This window comes from Catharus ustulatus, chromosome 8 (assembly GCF_009819885.2).
Source record: "Catharus ustulatus isolate bCatUst1 chromosome 8, bCatUst1.pri.v2, whole genome shotgun sequence".
Taxonomy (NCBI): domain Eukaryota; kingdom Metazoa; phylum Chordata; class Aves; order Passeriformes; family Turdidae; genus Catharus; species Catharus ustulatus.
In genome coordinates this window covers 20,019,619-20,034,894 of record NC_046228.1, presented here as the reverse complement: position 1 = coordinate 20,034,894, position 15,276 = coordinate 20,019,619, and the positions used below count along the sequence as shown (strand labels likewise).

At 43.6% G+C, this 15,276-nt stretch overlaps 1 protein-coding gene across 5 annotated transcripts in view; it reads left to right on the top strand.

Annotated features, from left to right (window-relative positions):
• Nucleotides 1–15,071, top strand: part of LOC116999590 — a 29,789-nt gene extending 14,718 nt beyond the window's left edge. For 4 of the 5 annotated variants that reach the window (XM_033066428.1, XM_042779534.1, XM_042779535.1 and 1 more), the window contains exons 3-9: nt 2,073–2,234; nt 4,710–4,896; nt 5,709–5,860; nt 7,109–7,135; nt 8,589–8,707; nt 12,309–12,433; nt 12,933–15,071. In XM_033066428.1, coding sequence (XP_032922319.1) covers nt 2,073–2,234; nt 4,710–4,896; nt 5,709–5,860; nt 7,109–7,135; nt 8,589–8,707; nt 12,309–12,405 — 744 coding nt within the window. In that variant the 3' untranslated portion in view covers nt 12,406–12,433; nt 12,933–15,071. The remainder of the gene's footprint in view (nt 1–2,072; nt 2,235–4,709; nt 4,897–5,708; nt 5,861–7,108; nt 7,136–8,588; nt 8,708–12,308; nt 12,434–12,932) is intronic. The other variant, XM_033066426.1, reaches the window with a different exon arrangement.
• The last annotated feature ends 205 nt before the right edge of the window (nt 15,072–15,276 follow it).

The window sequence follows — 15,276 nt, the reverse complement described above, 5'->3', positions numbered from 1 at the left end:
TTCCCAAACACTCTTTTGCTTTCCAGTGCCTTCAGCCCTAGACACAGAGCACAGAAAAAGAGGACATTGTTCTCTCCTCCCCTGCCCCCATATTGCCCTACAAACCCAGCAGCCACAATCAAGAGGCAGGACTGTACAACATTAAGAACAGGACAAAGATGGAGCAGTGAATGGGTCATAGTCAAATGCTTAATCCTTTTTCTCCAATCTAAGTTAGAACCCTAACTAATCATATTCTCCAAGATCTCATCTGTCCCCTGTAGCCTCCCCTTGTGTTTCCTCAGGTATAATGTGTTGGATTTGGCTCAGTATCTCCTTAGGGCAGTACAGACATGCCAGCAGACATGCAGTAGCATACTGGCAGGAAGGGGAGCTACTAGATGCGCAAAAAGAGGGCACAGTGTGGCAGTATTTTCAGGGGTAATAAAGAACTTCTGACTATCCATTAGAACAGTGTATGAAAAATGACTGTTTTGGGACAGCTCAAAATGGCCAAATTTTCAGAAGCTGATACCCATGTACTTTCTGAAAATTGTGCTTCTGAAGCTGGCACCCCCAAATCTCTAGTTGCTTTTAGATATGTTGATTATAGTGCTTTTGATTCACGCTTTTCCCACCAGATACCACATAGGCTGTGCTCTCCCTTTGGGTCCTGGGGCTGTGCCCCTTTCCCATTGCACAGCCACAGTAAATACTCAGTTTTAGGGCTGAGTAACTTTTGTCATGCCACCACTTCTTACAGGCTCTGCCTGAGAGGAAAAGTCATGAAATGAATGACTGCCTGACTTGGAGTCAACAACCTCTGTCCCAACTTCAGACACAAAAGCATCTGGATTTAATAATACCTGTTTATAAATAAGGTCATATCATCATTTGTTTAAAAAGAAGTAAATCCTAATGCTGATTATTTTTGAGCACACCATGAGCTTTCTGACATAATGAAAAGACAGGAAGAGTCCCAGGGCTGGCATTTCCCCAAAAATGTAGATTGTTGTGGGAAAGGAGACAGAGTAAGCTTCCTGCTTTTGTAGAGGGAACTTATTTTTTGAAGTAAGATAAACTTAGAGCACTGCTTTTGTAAAGACCGAGGCTTATTTTACTCACTGATATCACACGCACATCAGCAGGCAACGCCAAGGTGGAAGTGAGCCCCTGCATGTGTTTGTGAGCAGCACGTCCCACACACTCTGATCACGGCACAGGGAGCACACTCACCATGCACGGGGAACTCCCGGCACCAGGAATGGTGAGGTGCAGAGCAGGAGCCTGGGAAGCATCACAGCTTTCCTTCTGCCATAGGATTGCTCTCTCTCTCCAGCACTGCCCTTGGCTGAGCAGCAGTGAGACTCTGGCAGCTCCTGGGTGAAGAGAAATCAGTGGTAGAGATTATCCTTCCACAACCAGACAGCAAAGTTGAGCCTGCAAACTTTCTTCAGGCATCTCTTCAAGACTGAGGAAGTAGCAGCAGGGATGTAAGCTGGGATCTACTAAAGACTAGTGGAAAGATGTTCTTTGGCAGCTTGATTCAAGTGTTTCTCTCACAGACAGACACACCAGTGATGAGGGCCAGAGCACAGCAGACAAAGAGTACCCCCAAGCTGGTCACAACTCAGCAAATCAAAGCAACCTGCAGATATGTGCTTTTGGTAGGAGCCAAGCCCAGCTTCAGTACACACAAATGTGACTTGCACTGAGGACTGTGGGCTGACCCATACTAGCCCCAGCCATCCATAGCAGTAGAACTGTATTTGTTTGTAAGGCTTCTGTGGCCAATAAAAGACAAAAATTAGCCTGGGAGGTGGAACTAGAAACAGGTTGTCATGAGGTTCTCCTCTGCATCAGCCTGTGATCAGTCAGAAGAGTCCCTCTGACAGTGGAAATTGCTGAGTAATCCAGAGAAGAGTTTCAGCAAGTGATTCTGTAGCTCAAATCTGTGGTAAGAACAAAGCCCCTTGCAAGAGGAAGCCTGACTTTATCACAGGACATAACTGTAAGGAGTGTGCAGGGCTCTCAGATCCTAGTAGGAATTGCTCTGTTGTTACTCCATGGTCCAAGATGCATTGTCATTGCAGGTGAATCAAAGTAACAGCAAAGCCCTGGGATCTGGTCTGGGATACCTAGAGCACATCTGCCAACTGATTGAGAAGATTGGTCAGCTTCAAGAGCACAACCTGCGTCTCCAAAAACAAGTGTGCAGCTTGCAGAAAGAGCAGAAGATGAGTCAGATAAAAGAGGTAAGCAGACACCATATACCTTCCATTGAGTAATACATCTTAAATAATAAACTCATGGCCCAAACAGAAAGTTCTGTGTGTGGGAAGATGCTAATTTACCACATCCAACACACACCTGGGCTGGGTCCTCTGGTCTTCAGGGAGGCCTCAGCCACCACAATGAGTTTAGTTTCCTGAGGTTGGGCTTGAGTTTCTGTTCTTATTCAGTTTTGTTTCCCAAATGTGCTTACATCTGTCGAGTTAAAAAGCACCCTTCTCACCTCATGCAGTGGCCTGCTCCAAGTCAGTAACTTTTTCTTCTCTACAGTTATAAACTTCTAAGAACACACCTCCTCTCCTCAATGCTCTCAAAACAAAATCCACTGAGCTCCTTAGCAATTGTGTTTTGAATTATAAGATCTTTCATTTCCTTCTGGTTTCAAATTGTCAAAATCCCAGAATTTTTCACAAAACAGACACTAGGGGAAGGAGAAACAGCATTACCATGACCCAGCTCCATTTTTTTTTCCCTTCCTGTGCTCCTGAGCTGCCAGATGAAGAATCTCTGATATGAAACCATTTCAGTGGTCCCATTTGTCATTTTTATCAGCCAGAGCTAGCTGGAAAATTTGACTGAAATTTGCAAATATTTTCAGGGTCTTCCTAGCATTTCCATCAGCATTTTTTAGCCCCTGCATATTTTATTAAGCTTTACCCCACCCACCTCTTCTTCAGTCACACACCAGATTTCCATCTTTTTCCTCCCCTGCCTTTTTGTTTATTTTAGCACTCCCCAAAGGAACAAAAAGGGTTTATCACATTCAGCTATTTCTTCCCAACTGTGCTGTGGGGAGTCTTTCATTGTCCCGATAGCGTCATTGTTCCCCTGGTGCTGCTCTCCCACCTGCTGGGACTGGATCTGCAGTAGGTGACTGACTCCTCCTCAGAGCCAAAGCCAAGTTCTGAGTCACGTTGCAGAGCAGAGTAGCTTGTCATTTCCATGTACCCATCTCTCACACTCAGAGGAATGCAGCCTCCTACATAGAGCCTGGGAATTGTTAAACACATTTCCTGAAGCTTTACAACTGTGAGTCATTGCTCATTCAAAGTAACTCTTCCAAGCTGCAAACTCATCTGGTGTATGTGCCCCCTCCCCTGCTCCCACTGAAATGAAAGGCACTGTGCTTTCATTTAAATATTTGAAACTTTGATCTTTCTAATACTTCTGAAGATCTCCCAGCAGTGTCTTCTCAGATGCATTTGTCTCATACTGTTCAGTGGGGATTTGGATCCTCAGATGTAACATTCAGTGCTTGCAACGTGGTCTACAAAACTGGATGCTCTCAGGTATCCTGTGGTGTCTGCATCTCCTATATTTGAGCAGCTCTCCATCATTTTGCTCTTCAGCCATAGCCTCTCTGAATAGAAGAGGAACACTGCTGCCTCATTTGCCATGAAACTTAGACATGAAGATTGCCATCCACAATTTGGAGGGTGCTCAAAGACTCCTTTACAAACCACATACACTCTCCATGTAGACTATGAGCATGGAAGTGTTTCCATGTCCCAGACATGGGGTTAGCATGGTATTAAGAGCTGGTCATGAGGATTGTAGATAACCAGTGCTTGCAATGCTGTTCTTGAGAGATGAACAGACATCACCACTGAAATGATGGCTTTGATCCTGGGACACAAAGGGAACACTGCTGCTCCACATCCTTTGCTTTACAGGGAAATCTATAATACAATGGGCCAAAACTTATATCTTTCATCAGATTTGCTAAGCATCTCCCAAAGGTATAAGTAATGCAAAGTGCCACACTGCTGTGACAACTTATCCACATGAGAAGTGACATTGAAACTGTCAGTTGCTTGGGGACTCCAGAGGTGCTAAACCAGTAAACAGCTTGGTTCCCTTTCTGCTTCAGCTGGATAAAACTCTCCTTCCTTCCTACCCTACTAAACTCTTCTGCAACATGGCTGTGCAAGGCAGAAAATCTCTCCTTCCTTACCCCACCAGCAACAGTACACAGACTGAAGTACCACATAGAGAATCTGGCTGGTAACACACAAGAAAACTGTGGCATCCCATCAGTAAAAGCACAAGACATTGTTGTCTGTGCATGCTCCAAAACAAATAATATCTTAAAACACAAGTCATTGTTATAACTGATCTGTTTATTTACACTAATGCCGTAGCTGAGCAGCTCTCTGTTTAGAAACTTCCATTCCTTCTGAGAAACAAACTGAAAAGATGCTGAATATCAGTCAATTTAAGTTACATGCTAATAAAGCCATGAAAGCTCTGTATTACTAACTACAGGCTGTTCAGACTTCTAGAGAATTAAATAATTTGTCTGGGTTCTGGTGGGTCGTAGGAGAAGTATGGATGTTCCTGGGCTGGAATGTTTACGATTTCTCTGGAGAGTTGCACCACCCATTACCTTGGGCTGTTGCAGCCTGAGAGCCTGCATACTTTCTTTTTGTCTGGTACAGGAATACCTTCTGCAGCATTGCTCCTGTGGAGCTGTCAGTATCTTCCTTAACTCATATCAAGACATGAAAACGAGTTTTGCTGGAAGGAGCAGACCTCACAGCCTCTTTGTTCAGACTGGAAACCCTTCTGATCTTTCCATCATCCCAGAAATAGGAGCAAACACTGAGAAGCCGAGCAACTGCAATGGTGAGTTCAAATACCTCTAACCTGCCCTCCTGTTTGCCACCACTTGGCCAAACAAGCTGAACAGCCATTTTCTTTTCCCTAAGACAGCTGGGAACAGAGCAAGGTTTTAGTAGAACTAAAGCCTAGCTGAAATCCAAGAGAAGCAATTAAAAATACTCTGTTTATACCTAGGATTTTAACACTGGCTGCTTCACGTGTGTGAATCGAGGTGGAGGGGAGGTTTGCTTTGTAGCTGTGGCTGTAAAGATTAGGTCAAATGAATTATAAAATAGGTCTTTAGGAAGCTTTGCATGCCTGAATGGGACCATTAGGGGAGCCTCCCTCCACTCAGGCAAGGTAGGATTTGATCTAAGATGGAAAGCCTTATGCCTGTTGTTAGTCTTTTACCCTCTCAAGCAGGCACAGAACACATTCCTGGGGGATGACTTATTCTACAGACCAAGTAGAAATTACCCCCTCCTGCAAAGCTTGCATCCAGAGACCAACTTTTCTAGAAGGCTGAGAAACACTGGGCTCAGCCTACTGATGATAAAACCAGATGAAAAGTTTGTTAGATATGAACCAGCTCACTAAATGAGGCTGATCAGTTTATTTCAAACCTTGGATTTCAGCTTGTTTCTAATACCTGGTGAAACACAGAACAACTTCATTGCAGGACTGAGTCAGGGCCTTTGGCATCACATGGGGTCTTATCCTGTCTTTAAGTCCTTAGGGTTCTTATCCCATCTGAAGTCATAACTTGCTGCCAGCACTGCCCAGACACCATCCTAGCAGGACACTGCTAAGAAGTAAGTCCTTGCATTTCGTTGCAGGAAGTGAGAGATACCTGGAATCAGGAAAGAGCCAGCTGATAGTGGGGCTCAGGAAGTCATCAAACAATAGGAACAACAAGGAGAATGAGTTCAGAGAAGCTGGGAGTATGGAGGGACAAGCTTTTCTGTCAAAGGACCCTGCAGTAAGAAAGGTGAGTGATAAGCTTGGAACCTGACTCTGAGTGGGACCTCTGGGAGGAGAGAAATTCTGTCCAGGCAGATCAGAGCGAGGTGCCAGGAGAGCAATGCAACCTTTTCTGCTACTGAGTGGAGCTGGGCCAGTAAGGGTCAGGGAGGTCTCTGTCTCTCTGCTCCCAACTTTCAATGAAGAAGGACTGTCTTTATGCCAAGAAAGGCACAAATGGATCAGTGGTGCAGGGGAGAAGAGCTCTGCAGACAGCAGCATGGGGTTTAGTCCTCATCAACTCCAAATAACTTACTGTGTGGACTCTGTCATAAATACCTCCACTACTCATGCTAGTGAGATTAAACCAAGCATTCATTACCACTAATTAAAATTTTAGCAGATCAATCCTTAGCTGACCACAGTTATTACCAGACTGGCAGCATATCAATGTAATTAGCTCCAGTCCTCAAAGCATGTTCCAGGGAATGTGTTTCAGCAAATCTGTGTCACTGAAGTCCAAGGGAGCAAGGACAAATGCTTTCCTCTCCCTTTCTTTCCCATTGTTTGTGTCTGCCTCAGCACTTTCATGTTCCGGTGGGGTTCAGAAGTGCTGAAATGCCATAGCAGAGACTCTAATCAGAGTATTCCCAGCCCTGCAAACAGGAAAGAGGAAGGAGTAGGTCTCTCACGGGAAAGACCTCATGAAATTTCCACCCTTAAGTTGCAAATAGGTCCAAACACTTCAATGAACTTCAGAACCCAAATTAAGGCTGAGGACTGAAAGGTGCTCCACACTCTGCCTTGGGTCCAGCCAGCTTCCGGAGTATTTTAAACATGTGGGAGGTTCTGATGACTGCACAGGACTGTAGAACCAAGATCCATGCTCTTTAAACTGAATCCTCATCATCTCTTGTTACTTCACACTTAGTATTGTCACTTAGTATTGGATATTGTATCCTGAACATGAAATGCCCCGTTTATTTCTACAGTGCAGGTACTGTATGGGAATTCTGTCGGTTACTCTCAGCCCCAGGCTACCAGGTACTATACACATGAACTGGCAGTTTAAATACAAAAGAGAGGCAAGAGGTGGAAGGAAAAAGAAGAGATTATCACACATGTGAGGACTGAGTCTAAAAAGAGATAAAGGACTTGACCAAGGCTATGGGTGCAGTCCAGGGCAGAGCTGAGAACAGAGCCTAGTCTGTTGCAAATGCTGGGAGATGGTCTCACTGTCTTGTTATTTATCAGTGTATTTGCCTTTTGTTTTTAGGCTCTGGACATCAGCAAGAACATCTCGGTATGTACTGCCTTTGCAGAATATATTTAACTTGTGTCTACATTATCAGAGAGTGAGCCCACGTAGTGCACAGCATTGTATGAACAAAAGAGGTTTACTCACCCCCGAAATTTACTCTCATGGACGACAGGAGCATCAGCTGCTCAGGCTTTCTTCGGTATCAGCAGTGCTTGCTTGTCCGAGACAACACCAGCACAACGAGGGACTAACTGCTGAGGCCTCAAAATCCTTCCACAGCACACATTAATCCTAGCAGTAAACACAGAGGTTTGCTATTTCCATGGGTAAACAGTCTTGCTTACAGGCAGTTTTAACTCACTAGCACTGAATCAGGTGTTGCGGTCTCAGCTGAGCCGTGAACTCATCTGAAGTTTTGAACTGAAAACTTTGCAGATTGCCAAGAAGAGCTATTGCAATAGGCATTGCTGGGGCTGGTAAGTGTGGCTGGGCAGCTGCCAGGCTGTGCTCTCAAGGTGACCACAACTCCTTGAGATGTAGTAGTAATGGTTCTGCTGGTGGCACAGCAGCACCAGCACAGCAGAGGAGGATCCTCAGGACAGGGCAGAACAAGATCAGGAACGTGACAATGGTGTGAGAAATTTACTTAAATGGGAATAATTTCTCTTCATTATGCTAGTTCTGGGACATTATAATTTTTATTCTGTTCCCCAGGTTTTCCAGTCATCACATTAGGAAATCTAAAACAATATCTGGAAAAAAAAAGAAAAAAAAAAAGACCATTAAATTCAGGGGTCCAGATGAGCCCGGGCTGGAGAGAACAAAGATTAGAGATGGCCTCCTGGGACTACCTGACCTCCTGATAATCTCTATTAGCATTTCAAATGTAAGGGTCCAATAGCTGTGGCTTGCTGACGTGACAGGGAAACAAAGACTTGATCTCTTCTAATTCGTGGTTCACAAAAGCTACCTTAAAAAAGGCTGATACCAATGCACCTGGCCTAATAGAAAGGATAAGAGGGTCAAACTGCTTTTTTGGGTTTTGTTTTAAAGGCCCCCTGCGTGCATGTGAGTAGGTAGGAAACCAAACCGATCTTCTCCTTTAGCACAGCATAACAATGGGGTGAAACGTGCCCTTAGGCAGCTACTCAGCACTCACCAGTGAGGCGCCCTCACTCTCTGAAATCCTTAGTCAGAAAGAACAGCAGAGTCCTAGGCAGAGAAATGTTACCTAAAAAAATACAAAAAAAGATGGTGTTACTCAGAGTTCATCAATCCTGTCTCCTCGTGTCCTATACAGGTACAGGCTAGCCACTGGGCAACATTGCAGTGTTAAAAATTCTTCTGTGGGCCCTGACCCCTCTCTGTATGAAATAAAGAAACTTCTCTCTTCCCACTGCCCTCGAGTACCCCAAAGTATCATATGTTGACCAGATTAGGTCTGCCAGCAATTTGCCTCTGGTCCTTTAAGTTTTGTTTTCTTTTTGCTCCCTAGGGTGAGAGCCATGCTTGGAGGAGAATGAGAGATCTTATGAGGAAGACACGATTGACAAACCAGAACAAGCTGGGGCTGTCCTCTGCTGCTCTGAAGAGGTCCTGCCCACAGCTGTATAGGTGAGAGAATGCTGTGGGAGATTCTCAGGGTTGGGAATATGTGGAAGAAGGTTTACCTCTGGTTGTTGCTGCCTGGAGAAGACCACTCCTTACCTTATTTCTGTTGCATATGCTGGTCCTGGCTAGCAGTAGCATTTGCTTCCTTAGTGCCCAGATGCTCTAGGATCCCAACTGGATGTTACCCATGTGAGAATCATGGAAACATTAGGGTCCCTAAAATAAGGCATTTCTCCCCACGATAGGGCAGTCAGGATCAGCTGAATGGTTTTTGTCAGAGGAAAAAGAGATGAAGTTTGCTGAATGTGTGCTCATGGGTGGGACCTGTTTGTTGCTGTAGATGGATATTTGGGTCAAATATGAGGTCTTATTTCTATTAAGTGATCCATGCTGCTCCCTTGGGCAACTTTGTCTACCAGGCTGGTTGTAGCCCAGCCTCTGAGCTAAACTGTGTTGTGCATGTCCGCTGACAGTTCTGCCAGCTACCCCTTGCACAGATATTCCCTGCGCGCTTGCCAAGTCCTCCCAGCTAGTCTGGTGAATTTGGAGTGTTTGTGTATGCAATCAGGCAACAGGAAGAGCCTGGGTATCTTAGTCACCAAAGCAGGAGCAGTACATGGAGCTGTGCACCTCCCTGTATGTTTTTTCAGCTGAGATCTCAGTAACCTTCAGTGGAACAGCTCAAATGTGCTTAAGCCCTCCTCTGGTTTTAGAGGGGGTAATGGTGGGGGAACAGCAGTTGTTTAAGCACTCAGGAATGTCCTATTGTTTCCCTTAAGACAGCCTGTACCTACCTTACAAAATGCATAAGGGAAGTGGGAGTCTTATAATTACAGCTGGAAAAAAAAAACCCTCTAATACATGGAGTGATTTTTCCAGCTGGGAAAAGGTTGGTTGGGGTCCAAGCACCCGTAACAGGACAGCTTCCTCCTATTGTGTGGGAAACTGAAAGAAACACAAAGCAGAGAGAGATCAAACAGATCCATCTAAAATAGATGCTGAAGCAGCTGGGGAAAAAATACAAACTCCTGTGAGCCTTCCCTCTAAATCTGAATAGAACCAGCACTTTTATTTGGGTTTCAGAAAAGCTCTGTCTCCATAACTTTGTTTGCTGCATCTCCACAACACAGAGGACAGTGCCAGCACTCTCTACATGAGAACTGAGGGCTAGGTCCTTGCTGCCTAAATTAATGTAACTCCAATGAAGGGTTAGCCCAATAGCTGCTAGCAGAAATTCTAGCTCCTAGAATGGAGAACTACTGCTATCATGGAAATGCCGTACAATGAGATGCCAAATGGACAGATTTTTTTGCCTGGTTGTATCCAGGTATCTTCAGAGCTCTTGTACACTGATTTTTGCAGGCTGTTGCCATTAGCTGATGAATGGCCTTTTCTTCTACTAACTTTCTTCTCCTGCATATCTACATAAGACCCTTGCCTCTACTCATGCCCCTTATCTCCCTCTATTTCCTTTTCTCCTTCCTTCTAACTCTTATTCCCCAGCCCTATCTGTACTCGATCTTACTCTTTTTACCCCAAACCCAGCAACAGCAGTGTACTAACCCTGTCCTTTTCACTGGTGTGTGGAAAAGTTGGGCACCTTGTTCGTGTGGCAGTTTGGATATTCAATTGCCCTCAGGCTCCTATGCACTAAAAAGTTAGGGTTAGTGGATCAATGACAGACCAAAAAGTGATTCTGGACAGTAAGACAGACCCTTCTTGCAGCAGTATGAGAATGGTAAAGCAATGAAGTCTCACTCATCTGCAGCTCTTGGCAAAGCAAACATTGAAACCCTGATACTCTCAGCATTTAAAGCCACTGGCTTTGCTATAATTTACGAAACATGTTTGTCCTGGCTCCTGGTCCTGTTTGTACATGCAGACATATGGACTTTTCTGGCTTTTGCTTACCCAGGCTTTCTTGGGCTCCAGGTCTTGTACTGGAACAGGCTGGAGCCTAGTGCCCTGTATTAACATAGAGTTCTGAAGAAGTCAGAGATTTGCTGCTTTTGACACCCAGTCCCACTTGACTCATTTGGGCAATTAGAGAAAGTCACTTTGTTTTTGTAACTAGGTCAAAGCAAATCCCCTTTCATGCTTCTACTTTGTGTATGATGAATGATCTGCTCCAGGGTGGTTGTTTTTCTTTTCTGTCTCTTTTTCAACATCCACAAAAAAATTCTCATAGTAGAGAGAACTTGGTTCTTTTACCAGGAGAGAGGGGAGGCCTGCCAAGGTAAACATACTGGCACAAGACTCAGTGGTTTTTCATAGATTGTTCTAAACAGGCTCAGGTTTTAATTTCATTTTCTTTTTCCTGCTAATAAATTTGCTCCTGAAAAGCAACATCTATTCTGTGCAAAGGACCAGAACAGGTGGATGACTGACTTTATGGTGTTGTGAACTTAACCAGCACATGGTTCTCCACTTTCCAAGGCAGGATCTAATGCAGGAAGTTTTGGGCAACCCCCTCCTGACATTCCAGTGCAGATATACCCACCTGGCTATCTGTGGGAGTACGTAGAGATTTATGCCCAGATGCATGGGCATGAGCTAACCTCATATACAGTGGCAAAGATGATAATTTCAGTTTGAAGCCACCAAAACTTGCTGCTATATGACACCTACTTTGTGGTTCATGTGAAGTCGCAAGGACAGTGCAGTTCTAACATCACAAAACCCCATTTTCAATACTGTGTACTAAAGGTTGAAAAAAGCCCAAAAACCTCAGACTCAAATCTGAATGACGCTTGTCACATGGAAGATTAATACTAAGGTATTCTCAACCCTGTGCTCAGGGTTTAGAAACCACCAAAGAATTAAAGAACATCAAGGCAGAAGACTGACTAGTCTATTGTAAAAGAACTAAGAGCAGAATAGAACGTAAAAATGTACAACATTCAGAAAAAACTCAATATAGTAGTTCACAAAATAAAGAGTCTGCACCACATTAGTCAAGTCTTTGAGTTGAAAAGTTTTCAAATTGAAGGTTTGAAGCAAATAGCAATTAGCTATTTATTTTCTGTAAATAACTTTCAAATATTGTTTAAAAAACCCCAAATACAAACAGCTTATTTTCCTTAAACAGAACCTATTTTAAAGATGTATCTAGAAAATGTTTCTCATAAGCCCTGGAGGCCTGGGCTAAGTAATTTAAACCAAATATGATGTATTATATTCATTTCAATCATATGTAATAAATAACAAACAAAAAATTGAGCTGGAGATAGTCCACAGCAGCTAGTTTAGTATCGCTTTTCAAAATACTTAATTTCTTACTGTTTTAGGCCAGAAATTTTAACTTCCCTGTGACATTCAGCCACAAGTCGATCCCCCATCTTCCAGCTGGGCAGAAAATACTGGTTGCTCTGAACAAAATGATGTTTGTGTACATCCATTACAATGTGGCTCCCTGCCAAATGCTGCATCTTGTGGCTCTCTTTTTGGTTGCTGCCACAAATATTTGGACAGCATCTGCTATGGAATTTCAGACTGGAGAGGGGGAAGCTGCATTGTATGGCTTAGATACATATGCACAGCACAATAATGTTAAGAATGCCTTCTAGCCACTGTCAACTTCAGTTGTATTTTTCCATTTCTTAAGGCCAGACATTATGTCTTCAGAGCTGAGGAAAACTGAGAGAAACTCCATGATTGTTCTGGGACAAAATACAAAGAATGAAAACTTATGGCCTTTCTGATAACCTGAGTCAAATGGAGCAAGGTAAAGTAAGTAAAGCAGCATGTGTTTCTTTGTGGGTTGAGGTTTTTCATCTCTTATTGGCACAAAAATGAGGCAGTCCTGTTCCTACATCCACACACACTCCAGCTTGCTAAGACAGAAACAGGTCCAATTTTTGAAGTTCAATGATGTGGATTGATGCCTACTGAGGACTAGCCTATATATCTTCATTTTAATAGTCTCCCAGCTTTTGGTTTGTTGTAATTTTTTTTAGCCCACAATTTAAAGGCAACTCTAGTCATACAGGCTACATCACAGAGCCTTTTTACAAAGCATAAAAGGTACTAAATTGATTTATCTGCAGTCACTTAAAAGACTTCCAAATAATAAGCCAACAAGATGTCTTGGGAAAGAGACATTCTGTCCATAATAAAGACTAAAAGAAAACCAGCCTCAGCTTCATCTTCCACATTTTCAATTTAGCCCACAGACTAAATACAGAGAAAGTCTCTCTAATCTCACACTCACTGCATGTTTCTGTTACAGAAAGTCAAGGCGAGATCACCAAAGGACACAAAATCAAGAAGCCTGGGGTTACTCTGTGCAATCTGCGTCCTACAATTGTCAACAGAGCAACTCAAAATTGAGTGTTGGAAGGGAAAGAAGGAAGGGGGATGTTGAGAAGGGTCTGTGGGCAGATACATGCTCAGCTATGTATGGCTTTGCTCCTGAATCTGAAGTGTACTTTAAGAAGTCAAGCTACAAATGAAAATTGCTGTCAGCATCTTGGCAACACAACCAACAGGGACTTTTAAGATTTGGAAATGCTTCCTCTTCTCTGGGTTAGGAACAGAATTACCTGAAACACAGAAGCTTTTAAACTATCATTACTTTCTGGGAACTTTTCCAGCTGAGATAAACATTAGCTTTATGGGACATAGCATCATCTAGGGGAGTGCCAGAGACTCATTGCCCAGGGCAGAGGTGGCTGTTGAAAGGACAGCCTCCTCCCTCTGGGGAACCTGAGTTGCCATCTCTGTCACCAGCTCAGTTCCTCCCTTCAGAGCAGCCTATGGCCAGCTGTGCCATTTCACTGGAATCCAACAGGAAACAAAGTACATAAAGCTAAGGTCATTCCTGAATTCACTACTTTCTTCCCATCCTGTGAGCCTGCTGCTTCTGCAGAGGCCCCTGGACTCTGGTGCTACCCTGCACAGAAGCTGGCATTGTACACTGTACAATTGTAAAGACCAGAGTAAGCAGCATTGCAAGAACCAGCCTTTCCACTGACTGGAGGGGGCACCCAGGGCAGACTCTGCCCCAAGCCCAGCCATTCTGTAATCAATCTTTTTCTTTTTTTGATGGGGGACAGGACACCAGGCTTGAATTCCCACTTCTAAGTCCCACTGTGCTCTGTCTGTGCAGGTGGGGCAGTCTTGGGCTCTGCCCGCGCTATCTCTACTGGGAAAAGGGGAGGACAGCGAGGCTGCAAGGGAAAGTAATTCAAATACATCCTTTATAAACTGGTGCTCTTTTGGAATACACTAACAGCTGTGTAACTCTAGGACTGTGTGTGGTGGCTGCCTTATTGCCATGTCCACTGCTCCCCGACTCGAGGAACAGGCAGTGCACGCTTCTGAACGTTCCATGGTTGCAGAGGTCTCTGCACACTAGCTCTTATTGGTACTAGCAAAATAATTAATACACATGAAGCAAATATTTAAGTAAACTAACATTGCCTCTTGATAAAGGATTGTTCTACCCCATAAATGATAATCAAATTACAAGTCAAGCAATTGCTGTTTGAAAATCCCTCCCCACCCCCAACTTGCCTGAGAACCACAATTGGACAAGCTGGCAGGAATGATCAGCTTCAGCAGGCTTAGCCTTTCAGCAACAGATGCTTTCCCTTGCTCATCCACATCAGCTGGAGCTGTTGGAGTCCCCCCAAACCAGAGCAGGATCTTTTCTGGGGTTCAGAGATCTCAGCCATGCCGTTCCAGGACCAGCATAGTTTGCAGGGATGAGTGAGGGCAGGGTTCAAGTACTCAAAAGTATATTGCTAGTGTTGTTACTTAGCATCTCAAAAAAATCCCACAAGCAATGACCAAACACCACAATCCAAGCCCCCATTTAAAAGAAAAAAAAAAAGGCTGTGCTGACTCAAGGTTAGCACCCTAAAGTAGGTGCTGTGTTTAATGTTCCAGTTGTAGCTGCTGCTGCAGGACTTTGTTATACACTGTATATCTTGCTAGCTTCATCCAAAGCTAGAAAGATTTATGACTTAATTATTCTGTGAATATTCTGTATATCTCCATAAATACAGGGGATAAAAATCCTACATTACTTACATCCTCCATTATCCCTCCACGGTTTTTTTACAGAGACTGTACAGAATGTGAATCAGTGTAAACTGAATTTAAAGTGTTTTAAGACACAGTAGCATGAACTGGTATTTTCTACACCCTTCTTTATTCATGGTATAAGGTTGCTGGGTATTTTGTGTTTGTTTTTAACTAAGATAAACTAGCACTCTTCTTTATTACAGCATTATATTAAATATGTTAATGTATATTCAGAAATAAATGTATTTATAATGTGTAACATACTGTATAGTTCTCTACTCCAGGATCCACTGTAATCCCAGGCATAAGAAATTTAATAAAAGTATCACTATTATGATAATTGTTTTCAGATATTTTATTAATGAACACTTGGCTTGTAGTATAGCAGCTGCCACACCTTGAGGGTGTCAGGTGAGCATAGCTAGTCAAGAAAGGAATTGTTACCTCCAAGCTTTTACATAACTTTTTCAGCTTGGTCAAAGAAGCAAGATTGCTCTTTGGAAGCAGGTGCTGTTCTCAGAGATCTGGAGGGTGAGGAAAGCCTT